A 22271-nucleotide genomic window follows, 5' to 3' on the forward strand; every position below is an offset into this window, starting at 1 on the left:
TCTTGAAAGGCTTCATGCTGATTTGAAATGCAACCAAACATTGTTTCAGTCCCAGTGTGATCACGTGGACATTGCACCAGCTACCCATGGAATATACCAAATTTAGACTATACGTTCCCATACTTGAAGCAATTTTTATGGAGAAATGCAGGTAAAGCTAGTGAAGGGAACGGGAAAGAGAGATATGATCAGTGTGGTGGGGGAAAAATGCCTGGAAAGTTAATGTAAAGAGGACCATAAAAGTGTACAAAACAACATGCCTTGTTGCAGAGTGGAGACCTTGGGTCCCTGAGAGACAAAGCTTGCAGTATAAAAAAAATCATTTCAGAATGTTTCAACTATTTGAGATTATCCCACCAAAATTCAGCAAAGCACAGTCAAATCTGTAGCTTGGTGTATAGGAGTAGAAATGTCTGCACTACAATGCTGAACTGGACTGGAACAGTTGTGGCATGGGTAAATATTCTGCTAACCGGCTGTCTGGGAAGTGAATGGGGTCAAATACCCACTGTGAATCCCTAACACTTGGGAAACCAATGGCACTGAAGAGGTTTACTACTCACAATCAAAAGGTGGTATGGAATTTGAAAAAAAAATAATTAAGTGGCAGGTATTACTATACCCATTAAGAAGAATGATAGGTCCCACTTCCTCCCTTTTAACCTAGCACCACCACAACAGGTCAAACCAAATCAAACACTGTGGAACACCGAAAGAAGACCACTGCCCTGCATTAACTGCTTTCTTCAGTTTAAAGAGGAAGGACAGAAGAGATGACCCTTTTCATTTTTTTTCCCAATATAAAGAAGGATATTAAAAGATGAAAAACATGACAGTAAAGTGACCAGGAATCAGAGAATGTATCTTTGTCAGTGCAATGCTCCCTGAAGATTAGCTTCTCTGCCTAAGCACTAATCTCAATAGTGGGCTACATCCCTACTGATGACTTATATAGAGGATATATTAAAGAAGTCCACATTCTGCACCTATTAGCTTTCATACAGACAGCTTTCCAAAACAGTAGGTTATATTAAACAGTTATGCCAATTTTCCTTGTTAACTTGAAAAATGAAAGCGAAGTATAAAATGAAGAATGAATAAAAACAGGACAACAGAATGAATGACATGCTAACCTTGATCCAAGGATGCAGCAAACTATCTTGAATAGTCATTCTCTTCCTTTAATAGAATAAAAGGCAAGACCGTTTCAGATAGTAAAAAATACATACAGCTACATGTTTGTTAAACTAACATCTAAAAACATAATGTGAATTTGGAACACTAGAGACATAGGCTGCAAACACTGTATACACAAGAGAAACAACTCACTTTGGATCCTTGACTAGAAGTCTTTGTATAAAATCTTTAGCTAGCGCACTGGTATTACTGAAGAACTCTTCTTCAAATTCGTAATTCACAGCAGACACATTTGCTAATGTTTCCTGTTTGGTTTCTCCAAGAAATGGTGATGCACCACTTAGTCTGCAAGATACACAGAACGTTCCTCTCGTTTCATGTTGTAACATTGCTGTTCCAACCTTCTGAGGTCAACTAACAGTAGAAAAGCGAACATTTTTATTTTCTGCTCTAAGACTGCAAACAGACTTTCAGGAAGATGTGCTGCAGCAGGGCAAAAAGCTTTGCTGTAATTTCAGGGAGTATTGACCAAGATAAAGCCACTGTGGAAAATCATCTACAGATCTGAAGACAGCTTCCCATGTTATCTCAATGCTGACTAATAGCCTTCCTTTCAGTAAATATATTATTACTTTATTATTGTTCAACTTGAAACATGATGTGCAATCAAAATGGTTTGACTTCTACAAGCACCACTGAAAACCCAGATGACAGAATCAGAATTAAAAAAAAAAGCAAAAAAAAAAAAAAAGCATTTGCAAGAGCACCCACAGACTTTGGTACTTACAGAATATAAGTTATTACACCGATGCTCCTGGAGTGAAAGGTAAAAAAACCCAGAAGGGTGAGGGATGGGGTAGAGAAACAGATGGAGGGACAGAGAGGAGAGAGAAAAAAAAAAAAAAGGTTAGAACATAAGAATAATCAAGAGAGATTTACTTCAAATAAGATCCAATAACTTACCACATATCTGCTTCAAGACCAAGAGGCTCATAATTTACTATTTCAGGAGCTAAAGGAGAAAGCAGGAAGATCAGTACCTAGTCAGAGAACAGATCTATGTCACTCTGAGCCTATATATGTCAGAGACAATAAGCTAAGATGTTGATAGATAGAAACACCTTAATGCAAGTCTAAGTTGGAACTGAATGATACAAATTGCTTATTTACATTTCAAAATGTCATGAATTACACACAAAGTGCATAATCTGATCTCAGCTAAACCAAGCTGTGCCGCAAATTCTGTTTCATAGACTGAATAGTTTGAAGAAAAACCAGTTTTCTCACCAACAAACTCTGGCGTTCCGAAGATATTTTTGAATTCATTTCCAAAGTCAATTTTGTGTGCTAAACCAAAATCAATAATCTTGATTCGAGGCTTTGGTACATTCCTGTCCAACAACATTATGTTTTCAGGCTTTGAGAAGGAGAAAAGGAGAGAGAAGGAGAGATTATACATAGGTACAAAATGTGGGATACATATCAGCATTATTCAGCACTGAACACCTCTCTCAGTCTAAAATTCTGTCTTCAACGTAAAAATCCCACCGTTTCCTATTATGATGTAACATATGCTAAAAATTAACTACAGTAAATTAGGATTTCATGTTGATGACAGGGTGCTATGATTTCCACAGGGGCAAGCTTTTAGCTCTTCTAGATATAACAGCTGCAGTTTTCTTGTGGACTGACCGTAAGTGAAACACGCTGTCTTCCCTGAAGACCACAGCTTCTGTACAACAGCCACTTAACCAGTCCTGGGAACTTGTAAGAAGCAAAGTCATACAAACTAGCATTTGGGCTTGGTTAACATTACTCCCCGAAAAAAGTTTCTTTCACACTACAAGCAGTCAGGGAGGTGTATCTTGTTGCCTTTAGATCTCCAACACAAACTTTTGGAGTGGTCCACCTCCCAAATTTTAAGGTTCAACATACTGACAAAAAACGAAACAGAACATGTCCTCATGTCTTTTCTATCTTATTTTAAAATACAGACTTTGGATTATTTTACAACAAAGATTTGCAAAACCAGAAATGAAGTTAGGAGGTAAAATTTCGAGATTACCCTTTAAAGGAGCCTGCTTTTACACTCCATCACTTTAGTTAGGATACAGAACCAGCTACTTAGTCTCTGTATCCTGACATGCCCATAAACTGGTGTGCTTTGAAAAGTTCCTTGAGTTACATCCATCTTTGTTCAGGACTCTTGGAGTCATTCAGCTCAGCTTTTCATCATCATCCTTCTTTTACCTCTCTTCCCCAATGAAAGGGGCTGATATGTGCAAATGTAATATTCTTCCTTCCCATCCTACATTTCTGTTGCATACTTCTATTGTTCTGCATACTTTGAGTCCTGTTGCATACAATTCCTATGTTCTTGGTATGTGGTGAAAGGGTGCTTTGTATTATTACAAGCACATTGGTCAAAATTTACATTTCATATTGTAACATATGTACGTCTTACTAGATTCACAATTTTTTTCTCTTGTTAACTGTCATATAAAGACCAAATATATTACTGTAGGCAATGGGGATGAGACTGGGAAAGTTATGCTTATTCTAAAAGTCATTTCCTTCTCTACCTCATGGTCAGAACACAGCACCCCTTTCAGAACTGCACTGCAATGTAATAATTATGCCTCCTTTTCCTATTATGGATGTAGCTACCAACTTCAGGGTATGTTCAGCTGCCTACCTCTGAAAAAAAGCTTACAGAGGAAAACATTCTGGAATTAAAACATTAAGAAAGCAATAACTGAGTTTAGATACAAAAGATCTCTTCTCATTACCAAAAGGATGCAATTTAACAGGCTTTTGGAAAATGAATAAAAAAGCCCCAAGAGCAAAAAAAACAGACAAAATGATCTGCTCTGTTTGCTCCATAAGAATGTTTGTATTTAACTCTGTACTGTTTCAATTTAGTACCTATAAATAACATTCATGGGAATATACAACAGAAAAAAAAAAAAGTTAAAAAATGCATCCTGTTAAGATTATTTCATCCAGATCCCATTCATATTACATAAAATCATAATCATAATTTTTATTTCGAGACTGCATCCTCAGAATGGTTTACTTTCATCGGAAGTTGCCATTTTCTGTGAAGAATCTTACATTAAAACCAGATGGGAGCTATTTATGGTTCAGTAATTTCTTTTCAATGGCTGACCTCTCCCCCGTCTACATAAGCTAGCAAAACAAAACTGCCGCCAAGGTCTGCATGACGGCGGGTTTGTGACTGGTGTTACAAAGGATTTTAATGGAAACTCCTTACAGTTGTTGAAGTTTTTATTTGCTCAACACACCTTAAGATCAAAGTGGGCAATTTGCAGAGAGTGGAGATACTGAACACCATTAAGTATCTGTTTGAGAAATTCTGTGGCTTCCTCCTCCGTGAGAGATTCCTTCTCAGCTAAGAAGTCGAAGAGCTCTCCACCTGCAACACTTGGAGAGCAGAAGCAGAGTTATTGATGAGCTTTCCTTATCCAATGGATTCCTTTTAGCATAGGTAGTCTCAAACTAGCCTTGAAAAGGATACAGATGCTTTGAAATTTGTCAATACCAAAAAGAACATCAAAATAACTTAATTCAATACCCCAGATAGTAACTACTCCTCATCCCCCTGAAAGGAATACAATGAAAAGAGTCTTATTTTCTAACAAAAGAAGGTTTAAAAAACCCAAATACATATAGTTGGCTGTATCTAAATTTAAATTAAGTAAAACCACCCACTCTGTGTATGCACATTTAGAAAAATATAACTATGTGTGAAGTAAGTACACTGAAAACATACCAATGTAGTGGGACATCTAGAAAATAAAACATGAATTGGCTCCTATCAGTAAAACATCAGATTTCCAACCCCAATTCTCTCCCCCATTGAAAAATACAAAATTTAAAGTTTACTGTGAAACTATACACTGGTAGCTGCCCTACTGTTCAGTTTCTGAAGTCCTCAAAGCATTCAGCTCTTTGAAAATATAGTCTTTGAAATAGCGCATTACATTCAGCATGTACGTTGTATTTGTTCTCTAACATTACCACCCTTCTCCTGCAATGAAAAGCCACTACTGCCCCCAAGTATATTTCCAGCAAGTGTTTTAGCTGCACAGGCAGAAAGAGGGGTAAGAAGTGAGGAAGGTACATAAGCACATCTAGATTTTTGTGTTTGAGGAAGCAGAATAAACTGAAGATGACCCTTTTCTCAGCTCTGCCAGCAGTTTGGCAGGAGAAATGGTAACTGTCAACAGAAAAAACAGATACTGAAGTGAACAGGAAACATGAACTACAACTATTCTTAAACAACCGATCTCCTCTCAGTTTAAGGACATACGGAGATGACTGTCTACTGCGGCAAACTGTTTGTTTCTGTTTATAAAAGTAGCTTTATTACTTAGAAATGTCTTAGAGATCATAAAAATGGTCATATTACCCCCTATATTTTGCACTGTATTGGCATCAGAAAGTACACCCTAATTTATGTTGCCTTTCTGTAGGGAAAACAATACAATCTGTTCACAATTTAAATTTCTGATTATGAAAAATAATGGGATTAACACATAAACACAGCTAAACAGTCTATGCAAATTTCTGGAAATACATTTGACTACTTTACCGTGTCAACTTTTCAAGAGACTTAAATCTGCATTATTGTAATTCAAATTGCATGAAAAGTGTATTTTAATGAGTTCTTGGAGCTTTCACTGAGCTGCCTAGACAATAATGAGAGTATTGTTTTTGGTATCATTTGTGTTGTAGTATTTTCTGCATGAAAGCAATTACTTAAACAAAATGCCATTAAATACATGAATTATAGACTGGAAGGAAGAGAGGTAATCTTGTTTTTTTCTTTATTTTTTTAAGAGACATGAAAATGGAATTTCTAAATATTAAATACAGTTCATTATTTTACAGAGGCTGGTCAGAAAAATCTTACAAATGGATACACTTGCATATTCTCTCATTCTTTGCTTCCAACTGAAAAGACAGGAAAAGGTTTTCAGGCAAAGGTCTGTATCTGTAGCATTTTGTGATAATTAACAGAAACCTGGACAGTGACACAGTGCTGGCATTTCTCTTAATTTCCGGTTACTGGACTAAGAGACTTAGACATCCATGGAACTTGTTTTCATGTGTTTCCAAGTGGATGTCTGCTGCATTTGCCAGGAGGCTGTTAGCTGGAGTACAGCCATGCCATGCAGAGCAGATTCACTGTGGTTACTTCCCCAGCCATGGGCAGCCGCAGAAGCACTCACAGCAAACCCCAGCACCTCTGTGCACTCAGCATGGTTTGCCATTGGGCTGTCACACAGTTTAGTGAGCTGGCAGAGCTGGACCCTTGGCTGAGGAAGAGTCCCAGAGGCTCCAAACACATGCTTATATGGTCTACTTCTTATGTGAAACAGTGAAAGTGCACAATGATGCTTAAAGCATCAGAAATGTGAAAGAAGTACACAAAGCACGCATTTTCAGCAATTTGCAATACTGTGCTGCCCATCCTGCAGTCTAAAACAGACTGCGACTGTGTCACACAGGTAGTGGTATGTTTTATGGCTGTTACAGTTTAGTCTTATATCCACTGGCATATTAAAGATGGACAATCTCTGTGAAACTTATTAATCATCTATAAACAAGTAGCACTGATTACACACCTTCCTTTTATATCCAGAAGAATGACTTAATTCCCAATGTTTACTTATTTTCAAGTTACCTAACAAAGAAATGTAATTGTGTTTGTATAAAATGGAAAGAGTCTCCTCCAGGTTTTTATCTGCAATCATTTCATTTTGTGCAATTTTGTACCCTGAAAGTTTACATTGCATGAAATTACAAGTTTTATGTACATGCACTTTTATGCGTCACAAAGATGTCACATTTGTGAGTAGGTAATTGCATGAGATCACATATGGCTTTTCTCTAGCACTGCTGAGTACTATCCTGTCATTGCCACAGGTTAGTTTTAGTGACACTTCTTTTATGCGAAGCCTTATACTAGAGCAAAATTGAATGTTACCTGTATTTCACAGGTAATATAACTAGTGCTCGTCAATCTTAAAACTGAGGTCCAGAGAACCTAACTGGTTAAAAAAATAAACAGACAAACAAAAAAACCTGATTTTTTTTTTCCCCTTAAAATTCAAAGCTAGTTAGCAAAAGTTGCAGATTTTTCTTAAGTGCTGTGTGCTTCTTTAGATGCCTAAGTACTATGACCCTAAGTGACTTGGTAGCCCTATACTTAAGGAGTGGGTGGGTGAGGGACTGGATGTAATACACTCACAGCTTTGTTCCAGAAGCAGCTGGACCTCTGGTCTACAGGATATTAGTGTTTCCCTTCATGTAATGCATCTTAACCTTAATGCCTAGGGTGAGATCCTATGCAGGTTCACCTCACTGCAAGGCAACTACTTCAAGAAAATCACAGAGGTTTAATACAGCTTTCTTTGTAAGTTTCACTTCCACAATTAATTCACTGCATTACAGTGACCCAGGTCTATATTCGGAGCCTGCTTTCATACATTTCATTACCAGATTATATATCTAAACATCACTAGATGATCTTGACTGGACTTTCAGATGTCACAGGTCAAAGAAATTTATTAGAACAAGCCAATAGAGACACTAGCTATGTAAGCTACTGCAGTCTTCACAAACCTCCTAAAATCGTTGGGTTTTCAAGCCTAGCCCTGCACCTCAGCCAGGGCAACAGAGTCGCACAGTAAACAAACACTGTACATTTTACTATCCCGGGGTCACCTTCAGAGGTGGAGCCAGAAACCAAGCAGAAACACCATTCTACCACCAACTGCACATGTGCACATGCCACCTCATGCACAAATGCAATCTTAACCTAAAGGAGAAGGGGCAGACAACTCTATACATCAGCCCCTACAACTGATCTTTTTGAATGTCACCTTCTCCCAAGTCATACACTGGTTCCACTTCCACTACAATTGTTCAGCCTTCTTTCTAAGTTAGCTTTAGTGTGGCTGGTGCATGAATGCCTTGTGGAAATCTGCCTGAAACTAGGTCATTATGCAGGTTTCCAGAGCCATGCAAACTGCCTTCAGGGCTCTGCAAAGAGGCCCATGCAGCCAGCATGTAGCAGACTGCCATCAACCAGTGGCTGGATAGATTGCTTCCTTAAGGGAGTAGAGGCAAGAGGTTAACCAAGCACTAACGTTTCTTTCTGTAGAGCACTTTGGAGTGTCTGTACCTCATATACTCTGGAAGCACAGACGTTTTCTTCAATTTCTCTGTTTGCTGGTAGGAATTAGCACACAGCTTTCTGAGCAGTTCATCTGTGCTGTAACACAACTCTGATTGCCAGAGTGCTCATAAATAAGTGATATGGAACAACTTATACCCCTTCAGATTAACAGAAGAGCTTGATTACAGTCAAGTCACAGCTAATTCCTTTACAGCTGCAAAGCCCCTGTGTTCTCCTTCACAAGGTGTTTTCCTTTAAAGCATTAATACTTTAATATTCCTGCATAAAAGTTTGGTGCTTACATTTAAATCAAGTCACAATTTTGCAGGCATCATAGGTTGTTCAATTATTTTGCTCCATAAAACAAGAATTTGTGACTGACGGAGATGACAATTTTAATAATAAAATTTTAATCATAAAGGACATGCTGCATTATTGACCATGATATAACACAGCTGTGAGGGCTCAGTAAATCTATTTTCACTGTTATAGCATGACGGCATTTTACATTGTTTTTGAGTAGCAGAGCACGTTTTCACAAATATTTTGTACAAGCATTTTCAGTAAGAGCAAAGCTGATATGGTACGTGTTGCTTCCCCGGCATTTCTAGGCAGAGCTGCTAGCACTCCCCAGACTGATGCAAGTAAAATAAAGCTTTGGGTCAACTGCATTCTTTTTTTATAAAATGCCACAGTGGTAAAAGCATTTCACAAGCATTCTCAAAGGAAGGTCTGCAACCCACATATTTCCCTCTGGGAGTGAAAATATATCACCTCTGGGGAAAAAGGGTTTCTGGATAGTGCTTTTGCAAGTTTCCAGACTTTCTTAACTATGAAACGGAACTGATCACCAGATCTCAGAGGAAGTCATTATGGGAACCTACACAGGGAACTTAGAACTAATTAACCTTCACAGTCAGTGCGGTCACCTTGTAACAACTCAGTCATATGCCATGTTGATCATACTGCTCATATTGTAAACAGCATGTAAATGGTAATTAATGATTATCTAAGGATTTCTAATAAAGTTAAAAAACCACAAACAAACCCCCAAACCCAAATGCAAACCCCTTGTTTGAAGAAAATTAACCTTGTAAGTTGAAGCTTACAAAGTTTAACTTGCCTTGCCTACATTCTGAAGCAACATAAACTAGTAAAATTAAAGATTTCCACAACCATTTTATTTCATTTTTTAAAAGCAGTTTTGATAAATTATCTGAATCCTTCTCTAATTCATGTCAACTGCAAAATAAATGCTTTCTCTAAGCATCCTGTGGTCTAATGGCTGCTGTATGACCCTTTCCATTCCTTTAAAACAGAAGTTATCAGCCAAAGACTAGAATAAAAAATGGCTCCTTCTGTTTTATTTAAGGTTAAATGGTTTTACCTCCACTGCTTTTCACAGCCTTTATGAATTGTGTAGTTGCCAACCCACTCATCAGAAGTACAAAGTGTACCACGTTTTGAAAGAGCAGAACAAGTCAGTTAGCTGTTTCCTACTCACAGAAAAACACTGTGCTTAGCTTTTTCTTTATCTAGCTACCAGAAATATCAAGACATGTTACAGCATCGCTATGCCTCATCATTTTCCTTTGTCCAGCTTCCATTAGACACACCAGCTGTAATAAAATAATCTCTTCAGTGTGACTGAATTATTCAGTTATATTAAGTAAGAAAAGCATCAAGCTCAGAAATGCCAGCCAGAACACAGGCACTAAACTCTAGGCTAAGATGTAAGCAGTTAAGTCCCACTAAGGAGAAGGCCTGAACACTCCAGTGAGTATTTCCTGTCCCAAACGTGGCTGGTATTCAGGTTTTCATCACTAATGCTCCCTAAGTGCCCAGAGTCTGAAAAATGCACATGGTTACAGACACTTTGGCCCAGAGGAGAGCCTTAGCATTTTGATCATGCCTAATACATTACAATTTAACATACGAGGAGCATTTGGGTTTAGCATAAGAGTGCCATGCATTTTGCTCAGGGACTGCAGAGCCCAGAGGCCAAGTGCTCTCCCTCCATGACGTGCTCAGGGCATTGCAGAGTTGCACTGGCCCTAGCTCCTTTCTTTTTAGCCCTGTCAAGTGTTCATTCTCACCTGTCTACATATCCTCTGTGCATCTATCTGTGGGCCCACAGGTTGGGATTCTGGAGTAAAAAGTTGGACCATTCACAAATTCACATTGCAGAGATTGCTTACCTGCTGCTACCTCCCAGTAAGCGCCAAAGATTAAATCCTCCTCTAAAAATTTAGTACAAGGCCACTTGGGAACAACTTTCTTATGACTTACAGGTAAAATTAGCAAAAAACCTCAGATCTATTTATATCAAAAGACAACTGAAACTTAAACTGCGTGCAGATGTCAAGCTTCTCTGGAAGTTAAGCTATTATAAATATAAAAAGTTCAACGAGCTCCCAGTAAGGTAGAAGTTTAAAGAGTTTGTAATCACATGCTTTTATTTATTCTTCAGGAGCATCTCACAAGATCATCAGAACCTTTATACATGAATCGATCATCTTTATCTTGCTCTGTTCTGTTTTGGTTAATATGATGAAGGTACCAATAACGTGGCAAATCTCTCAGACACTGTGATGCTAAGGACTACATTTTAAAGAAAGTATATAAGAACTTTCTAAAAAGTATAAACCTAGTATTTAATACACAACGACTTGTAAGTCAATGTCATTCAACTTTCTGAGCTGACACTTTCAAAGCTTTCTTCTTTTTTTTCCTGAAGTTCAGCATGTTATTCGTCATTCAGAACTATGCTACAAGAGCTGTCTTCAGTTAAGATTTCCAATTCAGAAATGAAGGTATGTTTCTTGGAGAGAAAAACTCCATCCACAACTTCCTATGGAAAAGAGTCTGCTATTGCTATCAAGCCATTTTAAAAGGTGATACCATCTGCATTACTTTTGTGCATTCCAAGGAACTACTATATAGTTTAAGATAAGGGTATTCATTCTTCACAGTTGAACTGAGAAACCATAACCAAGGCTCTACAAGGCACGACACACAGTATATTTTGTAGGTCTGCAGTCTAAATGAAAACATAACAAAGTGGAAGGAAAAACACAACAGAAGAGTGAGATTATGCATCAAAGGTCAGCAAGAGGGGAACCAAGTAGATGCAAAACATGCTTGAGGAAAGAAAATAGTCATTACTGTGCAACAGAAGCATCTGTGTTTTCTACTCTATGAAGTCTGAGAAAATGACGGCTTCAGCAGAACTCACTGAAATAGCTAACAAATAACAGAGACTACTTCCTGCAGCTGGACAGAAAAAAGTACCATAAAATTCTGACTAATTAATTATTGTGTGAATGGAGAAAAAACCCCACAAAAACTATTACAGTTTTAAGCTAGATGAGGAAGAGACAGTGTCTTCTAGTTAGTATGTAATATGTACAGTATTCCTGGCAAGCTGATGAAAGAATCCATAGAATGGGAATTTCAAAGGTTATTTCCAAATCAAGGAGATACTTGCCATTAAGGAAGACCTAGAAATATGAAAATATGTCCGATTTCTCTAAATATAACAAGAGTGTCTCTTTAAATACACAACACTCTTCAAGAATATCTCATGCTACTGTCTGACTGCTGAAACTCTTAAGTATGCATTTGACTATTAAGTATTTCATAGTTTTTTGTTTTCTTTTGTGAGGGTTTTTTTGGTTGATTTATTTTTTGTAGGGTCAGTGAGATAAAGTAGTTGAGAGAAACACCTCCAGACATCTATGTGGATAGTTTTTGGTACGCAGCTCTGTTCTGCATTCAGTGTTGTGAGGACCTTGCAACCATAATAATTAACTAACTGCCTACATTTTTCTGCATACAAATCACCACATTGAATACTTCGCTGGCTGATGTAACATTTACCACAAGGGAACGAAGTGAAAATTTGTAGAGTCAATCACGTCTGAGAAACAGCTGACTAACAACACATGAAAATGTTTAGGGGGCTGCACACAATACTGCAAATCTCCTGCTGAACCGAGAGATAAAAATCGATACAGAACAGGCAATAGTCACTGTTGCCCTGAGACCCTGGATGTCAACATCTGGCAGCCAGCAAAAGGGAAGCTGCAGTGGCTTGATCTCTGTGGCCTGCAGCTTCTACCAAGAACAGAAACCAGAGATACTTTTCCTCACCACTGCTCATGTTACTACCCTTGCTTATTAACATTAGTGTTTCCTCTGGGCTTTTGTTTTGTCATTAATTTCTCATACATAGCTGGAGTGTTGATTTTTAGTTTCTCTTTGAATTCTAGAAAAATCAAATTACACAAAATTCTGTCTGCATGACGTATACTATCTGAAGTCATAGAGGAACATGAGTCCCAGGAAAAATGCTATGTTCTGAGCAGAAGGGAAAACAGCCATTTAGGATGGGTTCTGAGCAGAGCAAAACAAGTTATTTAATGAGCTTTCAGCTTTGTATTTGTTTGAAATTGTTCTGTAAGAGCAAAGAATGTCAGGGGAGTAAGTCTCTAGGCATAATGCAAATATTAGAACATAAGAAGAAAGGGATTACATATTTAAGTCTCTAAGCATGTAACTGAAATGACAATTTTTTGTCTTTTCAGCAGCTTTACATACTATCATAGTGATTTTCAGAATTACAAAACATTACAGCAATTAGCAAATTCAGTTTACAAAGGGTTCACAAATGTGTCATCTCTTCCTTGTCGACCCTCTAAGTAAATTAATGCATTACCTTTGTGACATCCCAAATAGCACTTAAACCTGAAAGTCTCACATAGCAGTTGGAAAGCAAAAAAAGGAAGTTTCCAGCAGAAACTATATGGAGATTGTTAACTAGGCAAAATAACTGGTTAAATTGTAATGCCAACAGTTTGCTGAGCTTCACACCGTCAATGTTAAGACATATTAACGCTCATTTTCAGAAGCAGGATCTTCTTCCATTTAATGAACCTCAGGAGGTACACACAAAGACACAAAGCAACCTTGTTGCCAGAAGAGCTCCTATCCATGTAGGAAGGGATTCGGGTGCAGAACAGCCCCATTCCTCCTACCATTGTCCATGATTACTGGGTGCCCCTCAGAGCTTTCAAGTCCAGACACTGGCCAGATATCAGCTGGCCATATTACAGAACAGAAAGCATGCACTGCAGAAGCAGTGATACAAGGTTGTAGACAGAAGGAATGCAATAGCGAGTATCAACAGGGAGAGGAAAAAGGATCACACTAATTTTGCTGTGTACTCATGACACATTTAAAGAGCTCCAAACGAAAAGCAGGAGTAGTAGATGCTCTGACAGGAATATAAGGTAATTTTACTTCATACAGGATGACAGTTAAGCTTTGTTAAAAAAATACCCCAAACTTGTTTATATTACCCCAAGTTAACATAGTATCATGCATGTACATACCACAGAAAAGACGAAACTCCAACTTTCCAGTATTCTTTTTAAATCTAGGCTGCAAATCTATAGATATGTTACTGAAAGCACACAACACTAAAGTATGCTTGTAAAACAAGTGAAAATAACATTTACCAAAGCTAGTAAACAGGAAGACATAACCTTCATACGAAAAGTTATATGAACAGCCAAGGAAAAGACACAAGTGGTGCCCAAGAATCTGGTACCAAACCACAGAGCAGGAATGCCAATTATACAGCGTCAGGTATGCACCTTATGTAAAGAGATGCATGTCCCACCAGCAGGCACTGGCAAACTATAATGGGTGAGTGATGCTTAACTTCTAAACTTGCAATCTTTGAGGAACTGGAAGCCAGGCTTGAAAGAATGCAGAAGTGTTCTCTGACAATATATTTACTTCAATCTGTTAACAATAACCTTGAGTGGAAAATGGGAACTAAAGCTATATGAAATAACATGAAAGTTCAGTTTACATTTACACAGGACAGAACTGGGAAAATTCTGTTCTGTTAAGCGGGTTAAAAAAAAAAAAGAGAAAAAGCTGTGATGCTACTTTACTTTACACCAACATAGCAATACTTGCTAAACTAATGTCCACTTAGAATCTGTATTTCCCTCTGCTCTTATCTTTATATCACCTTACTTAGCCCCATGCCATTCTTCTGGATCCGTAATATCAACAGTGATTAAAGTAACAAGCAGAATAAAATTCTAAATATGCTGGTTTGGGGTGTTTTTTTTTTAACCTTGGCAGTAGATTGTGTGGTGCACTGTAGTGAAAAATAGGTGTAGAGATCAAGAAGCTACAACTCTGACTTAAAACTAAAGAATTCTAAGGCTATTACTAATCACCTTTTGGGGTTATAATTAAATGATTAAATTCCTATGATTCTCAGAAAAAGCATCTATTTTGTTAAAACCAACCAACCAACCAACCAACCAACCAACCAGTATTCTGTTACTAGTCCCCAGGTCTCTACAGCTACTTACAGTTCCAGAATAAGAATGACGTCTGTTTTGTTCTCATAAACATCATGCAGGGTGATCACATTAGGATGTCGAATCTCTTTTAGTATGCAGACTTCTCGCTCGATATCTTCCCGGCTCACCCCGCGCCGGCTGGATTTTGTTCTTCGTTTCTTGATGAATTTTGCTGCAAACTGCTGGCCAGTGCTTTTCTCACGGCATTTTTTCACTACCGCAAACTGCCCACTAAAAAAGAAATGGGGGGGGGGTGGGGGTGGGGGTGGGGATGGGGAGAGAGGAATGAAGGTAAGTGTTTGCTTCAATGAAGTGTTAGAAGTATCCTCTATTTACCACAGTGGGAAAAAGAGCTGTAACTGAATTACCAATTTGACTAAAGTACATTACAGCTTTCTAATGCAATTGTCCTGGGTTTAGCAGTTGCAGCCATTTTTCTCCTCCTTGTTAGCTGGTGCAGTGCTGTGTTTTTGACTTTCAGCCTGGGAACAGCGCTGATAACACCGATGTTTTTAGTTGTTGCTCAGTAATGTTTACCCTGACCAAGGACTTTGTGAGTCTCATGCTCTGCCAGGGAGGAGGGGAAGCCAGGAGGAAGCAGAGACAGGACACCTGACCCAAACTGACCAAAGAGGTATTCCATACCACAGCATGTCATGTCCAGGAGGTAACTGGGAGCTACCCAGAAGGACATGGGCTTCTGGGTCGGACTCATTTTTTGGTGGGTGGTATTGTATTCTCTTCCCTTGTTATCTCTCTCATTATTATTATTATTGGTGGCAGCAGTGGTGGTTTGTGTTATACCTTAGTTACTGGACTGTTCTTATCTCAACCCATGGGAGTTACATTCTTTCCGTTCTCCTCCCTATGCCTCCAGGAGCGGGGAAGGGGTGGAGGAAGGAAAGAAAGAGGGAGGAAAAGGGACGGAGTGAGTGAACGAGCTGTCTGGCTGGGTTTAAACCATGACAGCAGGCTAGAATAATAATGAAAAGAACACTAGAGAAGGCAGAAAAGGCAAGTTAAGGTTCTGCTTTTACATCACATAACCATACATACGCACACATTTCAGTGTATCTGTAAGTAAAAGATAACACCTCTGTAGATCATTGGATTTTTGACAAATAGTGCATTAGGGATTATTGGGCAAAAGTAATGGTTTCTAGGTTTCTCTTTCTATATGCACGTTAAGGATAATTTTTTGTTGTTGTTCTTGAAGAGAGACAGTGCTTAGTTTGTTCCAATCTATATGATCTGTCAAAACTCGCTTTTATTCTGTCCTAAAGTATGCGGCTTGTTTTCTTTTGTTTGTTTGTTTCTTTCTTTCATTTTTTGTGTGGGAGTACTTTTGGTGGTTTATTTTGGTTTGTTTTTTGTTGGTTTTTTTTTTTTCTTGGGGGTGTGTTTTGTTTGTTTGGGTTTTTTTAATGATACTGGGCTGCAGGGCTTGGGTTTTAGCTTTAAAAGCACTAACTAAATACAGCAATATCAAGAATTACAGCTATTGTATCATCTTCTTAAATAGGAATTGTTTGAAGGTGAGAAAAATACCAAAGTACTGAGGAACAAAACCCTGTGACTATGTTACATACCAGAAGAAACTTCAGGAAGCTGCTGACTCCAGTACGTTATCATTTGACATACAAGCTTGTTGCTTCTAGATGTACAGACCAGTTCAAATCAGAAATCACCAGGAATCTAATGCTGAGTTAAAGCAAGTCCAGGATTTCTAGTATCACTGAGTTTTGCTTTTAAGTTTTCTTGATCTCTTGCTGGCAATTCTGGTTTTGGTTTACTTGACTGTATGAAGAATTTGCAAAATTATTTGCAAAAAATTTATTTGCAAAATCTTCTGAAGTTAGCCTACCCTGTTAACTGAAGAAGTGTTGTCCCCTACAGTAGACTTAGAACAGCGGTTAAATCAAAGCTAAGCCTAGTAGGCTTATATCTAGGCATGTATAATTCTATCCATACCATGAAGAGGAGCTGACTTGTATCAGTGGTTAATTAATTACAGCTGACAGAGATCTCTCTAGAAGATGTATCACCTGCAAAAAGGGCATCACAGAATGACAAAGTGCCAAGTGGGACTCACCCAAAGCTACACATCTTATGCATGAACTAAATGCACAATACTACCTTATTACTGGAGAATGAACATTGTCAAATATGCCAGCAAAGTAGTTAAACAATTAAGGTGTGCACAATCTATAGAAAATAGAAAATAGTAAGTGTTCAGCAACCATTTTATGCAATAAATGAAGCTAATAAAATGCTGTAAAGAGAAAATCACACTCATGATTATTGAATTTAAAGGGCTGATCAGCTAAGAACACCTTGTGCTGCTGTGTTGCCACTGCCACCATTACTATGGTGACCCTATACAGAACCCCGAGTGACAAATTGACTTGAACTGGGACACGCAGCTGGGCAAAGCAAAATAACTGTCACCTCTAGAAGGCAGGGTGAAGAGATCCTCTTCTAGGAAGCCACCATTAAGGTAGCTGCCACTGGGTGTGACAGAAAATAAACCCACAGGCAGTGAGAGAAATAAACTCAAAGAGAAGCAAAACAAACAGCCTTTTAAGTTTCAAAGTTTGGTTGTAGTTCAATGTTACGATCACCATTCAAACTTAATTCTTCCTTATTTCCTGAAATCAGTTTAATAATTTGTGAGATGACTTTACGCTGCATGAAAAAAATTCCTTGCCTTAAACTGCCCCTCTCCTTCTCCAATTCTGCACAAAGTTGTCACAGGCCAGGTCCAGACAGGGCTCAACACATTATTACAAACTGCACTGGACAGAGCACTGCTTTAAGCCACTCCATATCCTCTTACCCATTACACGGAGGTTGGAAGACCTGCTTCACTTGCCTAGACTTGGTTAGCTAGTGATACCTGAAACGCTCTAGGACACCTAAGAGATTGACATGGGACTGGCAGATGGGGCAAATAACCTCTGAAAGATGTGTGATCCTAAACTGGCAGCAGACGGCTAGACCAACCCTCTCTGCTTGGTTCACACCAACTGTTCCTGCAACAGTGGCTCTGGGTTTGATCTCCAGGGTCTGCGCATTTTTGCACTGTGGACAGCAGGCCAGAGTGGTACAAATGACTGAGGTATTTGCATTGCTGCAGAGAACACACACAGTCTTCTGGCCCTTGCTTATGCGAAATAAAGGAGCAATTCACTCTCTCCTGCAGAACATGCACATCTCCACAGAAATATGCAGCTTTACTTAAAAAGCAATCGGCTTTTCAGACAGTCCCCAGTTCCAGAGAAACTGCGAAGTCAGGCAGCAGACAGATGCAGGCATCACCATACTCTCAACAGCTACTCAAACTCACAAGCCATAAAGAAGTAAAAAGCCATTGGTTGCATTTTGGCCACCTGGCTGGCTTTCAGGCTAGAAGCCTGAACTGCCTCAAAGAGTAAGAAAAATATTTCTGCTTATGATTCATCCATAGGCATGAATGCTATGTGGCTAACCACTTATCAATGCTCACCCCTTAAGTCTAGGGCAAAACCTTCTTCATTTAAAGAAAAAAACACTCTACAAGGCAAACCAAACAAACCCAAACAACAACAAACCCCCAAAACACTAAAACCCCAAATTACTGCTAACATCACCTCTGGAGAGTCTGGGCCTGCAAAATAATTCTGAAGTACATTGACACACAATGCATTTTGACATCCAAGAAGACTTAAATATAAAGGTTGACTGTGATTAAATTACATATGTTTCACTGACAAAGCATGTATCACTGACTTCTGGAAAATTCTGGTATTTAAAATTGCAATCTTTAGCCCATGGTGGATTTTTTCTGCACCTATGAGAGTAATACATTTTCTAATTACTTTCTAAATAAAAAGCATTCCTGGTGTGTTTTTAAATATGCACTGTAGACCTGTAAGCTAAAGAAAGATGACTTTTCCATAGTACTATCCATATTTAAATTACACCATTCCCAAAGCCACTTCATGCTTCTGATGCCTTTATAGCTGAGGCTGTTTAATCATATTTTTGACAATGAGTGAACTATGATATTAGAGCACGAAGCTGACTTACTGAAACAAAGTGGACCACGTAGGACAAGCAGATCTCTCTCCTCCTCTCTTCTGAGCTACACAGCTTTATTTTTTTAGTCTTTCACTTTTTCCTCCAACTACCTGTTTGAAGGATGTCCAATCTATTACAGTTCAATATAAAAGTGTAATTGGGAGACCAATACATTGCTTAAAACCACACAACTTTATAGATTGGTACCATTCATAGTTTATCAGGATGTCAGGCTTCAGAAATCTTTGACATTGCTCATGGCAGCAAAAAAGCTATCAACTAACAGGTATCTAGACTAAGTGTTATCTTTTACCAAATAACCTCCTTATTGCTGCCTGTTGTGGTATTCAGCACATAACCCCACAATTAGTTGTTTGTCATTAAATGCTGTGCATGCAGATGACACTTAAGGCGCAATCAAAGGGGCCGTTTCATGCCTGGGATCCCTAAGACAGACCATTTTATAACTCTCCTGTTTTAAAAGCAGGAGAGGTGTAAATCAACAGGTACTTATTGGGCTTTAACACACAGAACTGCAACAAGTTGTTGTAAGTCAATTGTGTAGGATCTAACACATTTATACCCAGCAATATTCTCCCACAGATCCTACAGTTTCTGATCCAGCATTCATTCATACAGTGTGTTCAACGCCAGAAAGTCCTTCAGTTTTTTAAGTTCCCTTGCTTTTGAAGGTGATTGCCATTTAGGAGACAATCACACTGAAAAAAAATACAGAAATAAATCACAAATTCACACTTAATAAAATATCAATTTTTTTTTGTTTTGTTTTCCACATGGCAGAATCAGGTTAAACAGTGCAGCAGGATGACAGCTTGATGTTAGAACAAATACTTCTGTTAATAACAGTAATTTGTTTTGTGATCTTGCAATTCTTATTCAACCAGCAGTTAATTACTATTCTAAATCCACTCTTTTTGGCACACTTCTCATGGTATCTCCACATTCAGTGATTTTCCATTCTTGCTTCAAAACAAGTACTTATCCCATTACATTTTTCCATCTTTTTTCCAAAAGGACCTCACCAAGTCCTTTCATTTTTTTCCAGAAGGATGATCACAGTGACTATGGGTGGCAGACACCCTGTATTCCTCCCCACTCCCAGCTTTCTGCACCAGCTCTTCCCAGCTAGATCCTTCTTTAAGAACTAAAACTCTTGCCCCAAGAACCCTCCAAGCTGGACACAGAGATACTCAAGTAATCCCCATGGACTATTTTTCTATTACTTATTGTCACAATAGGGCAAGCATAGGGTAATTCTCCATGCTGTCTTCTGAGGACTACATTCAAAAGCGAAAGTTTAATGGGAACAGGGGATAAGACTAAGGAAAAGGTGTTATGTTGACATCAGAACAATAAAATATCATGGTATGTTCCTGACACTTAGGCTCTTTTTTCCTAGTCTAAAAATTTGGTGTTTACTACTCAAATCTGAAAATGTGCTATATTAAGATCCAACTGCTTTTACTATTTGTCTGACTGCTTTCCTTTTAAAATATTACACTAATCCCACAGAAGGAGGCTTACATAATACAATTAATTAGCCAGTGAAAAAAACTGCGGCTATCATACAGGTACTTGTTTCCCCCAATGAAACCATTACTAGCAGACTGCAGACACCTCTGTCTTTCCTCAGAGATGTGAAGCAAGGAAGACCAACTGAGCAGGCGACCTGCACACCCAGCAGTACCTCAGCATCGGTCAGCTCCATCACTCACCATTGCCACCCATGTACCGCTGCCTGTCATCAAGGGCATTTGAGCTGCTTCTGCTAGCAACACTGTCTCTCACAAAACTCTCCAGTGAGGTAGCAGTACCTGAGTCTTTTCCAAAGGAAAGGAAAACTTTTCCACAAACTGTGAAGGGTTATAGCTACATTAAATCCCTCTACATCTTCTAAATGAAACAAAACATTTTCACTTCATCTGCAATGCCAAGTTGCAGGCAAGCTCTTTCCCCTCAGTCCTGTCTCCCTCTTTATGGTCTTGCAAAAGACAGTGCACTTACAGAGACACTTGAGAACCTCTCCTACATGTATGTTTACAATACCACAGCTGAGAGTCTCTAGCACAAAGCACTACCCTTGCCCCATTGAGAAGATAAGCTATTATCCCCATTAGCAAGTGGTGTAAGCTGTGTTTAATAGGTTAACAGAGCACTTCAAGCAGATGCAACTGGGAAGTGGTAGCATTTCACATGTACCACACTCAAAAGACAACATGTCTCATGGAGTAGTAGCACTAGTGCTAGCTACCACCATCGCATCTGCAAAGAAAAATCTTCACAGATCTTGATAAAGAAACTGACATACTCTATGAAAAGGTATCTTGGCACGTAGAGTTTCCCTAAGAGCAGGCACATCTTTTCCCCAGAGAGGGCATTTTAAGCAACATGCCCTTTCCCCAAATCACAGTTTTAATTTTGAGCCAACCAAAGAGTATAGGCACATAGGGAATGAATGCAGGACTGACTGATAATCTTGTATTTATTTAGGCTCTGAAAATCAGAAATACTTGCACGGTGCTCACAGTTGTTGTGTTCCTCCCCTTCCCCTCCAATGTTTAATTCTCTAGCACTGATGCTGAGATTACCAGAAGTGTTGTTCAGCTGCCAGTCCTCCAAGCACTGAAAAGCTTTGAAAAGACATGGCAAACAACACGAAGATGATGAGAACACTGCAGGACAGCTGTTACCTGCAGAATATATGGATCCTGGATAGATAATTAGGCTGGGGGTTATTTTTGGTTTTGGTGGGGTTTTAACAGCTCTGTCAAAACAATTTTCAATGTAAGTAATAAGCACTTCAAGTGCTGACACAGACACACATCTCACAATTGACAGTAGAGCTGTCTGCTTTGTGTTCATGGAGAAATGCATTTTCCTGGTCCACAGTGACTCTAAGTGTCAGCACTCAAAGTACTTGACCACTCTGTCACATGAAGGATCACCTAATTACTTGGTAGGATAAGGAGCCACAAGCACCTGAGGCCTATTTATCACTGTAAACTTGTTTCAGCTGCACATAAACACTTGTTATAAGGGCACACTGGTCATAGCACAACAGCAGTAACTTTGAGATACACACAAAAAAAAACCAGTACTAAACTGGTGGAAGAGGAGCTAAATGTCATACAGCATATAAGCTAAAGAGAAAATACTCCTCAAATCCTACAAGTGAGTAAACAGGAGGATAAGCCAGCTGAAATCTCACAGTGCACTAAAGAGATCATTGTTAGGAGAGGTCTTTCCCAACTACTACTAATATAGAAAAACAACTATAAGAACTGAATCAAACTTGACCATGAAACTATAAATAGTAGAGTGGTGCAGGTACAAAGGCAGAAGAGTAACACACTTATGTAATTTTGCAGTACATTCCAACATGTATGGAGTTTAAATCAAGCTGTAATTTATACCTGTTTTCTCAGTAAAATGTATGATGATGCATTTTCCTTCAAAATATT

General features: G+C 38.7%; 1 protein-coding gene across 2 annotated transcripts in view; it reads right to left on the minus strand.

Annotated features, from left to right (window-relative positions):
• The window catches only part of DAPK1 (death associated protein kinase 1), a 96572-nt gene that overhangs the window by 32521 nt on the left and 41780 nt on the right, over window positions 1-22271 (minus strand). For both annotated transcript variants that reach the window (XM_061343945.1, XM_061343944.1), the window contains exons 2-8: window positions 14740-14961; window positions 4443-4581; window positions 2425-2554; window positions 2101-2149; window positions 1925-1951; window positions 1330-1482; window positions 1134-1179 (exon numbers count right to left, since the gene is read on the minus strand). In XM_061343945.1, the coding sequence (XP_061199929.1) occupies window positions 1134-1179; window positions 1330-1482; window positions 1925-1951; window positions 2101-2149; window positions 2425-2554; window positions 4443-4581; window positions 14740-14961 (766 nt within the window). The remainder of the gene's footprint in view (window positions 1-1133; window positions 1180-1329; window positions 1483-1924; window positions 1952-2100; window positions 2150-2424; window positions 2555-4442; window positions 4582-14739; window positions 14962-22271) is intronic.

Source organism: Neopsephotus bourkii, unplaced genomic scaffold, assembly GCF_033783945.1.
Source record: "Neopsephotus bourkii isolate Nb327-2 ecotype Australia unplaced genomic scaffold, CSIRO-AGI_Nbou_v1 NB_1831, whole genome shotgun sequence".
NCBI lineage: Eukaryota > Metazoa > Chordata > Aves > Psittaciformes > Psittacidae > Neopsephotus > Neopsephotus bourkii.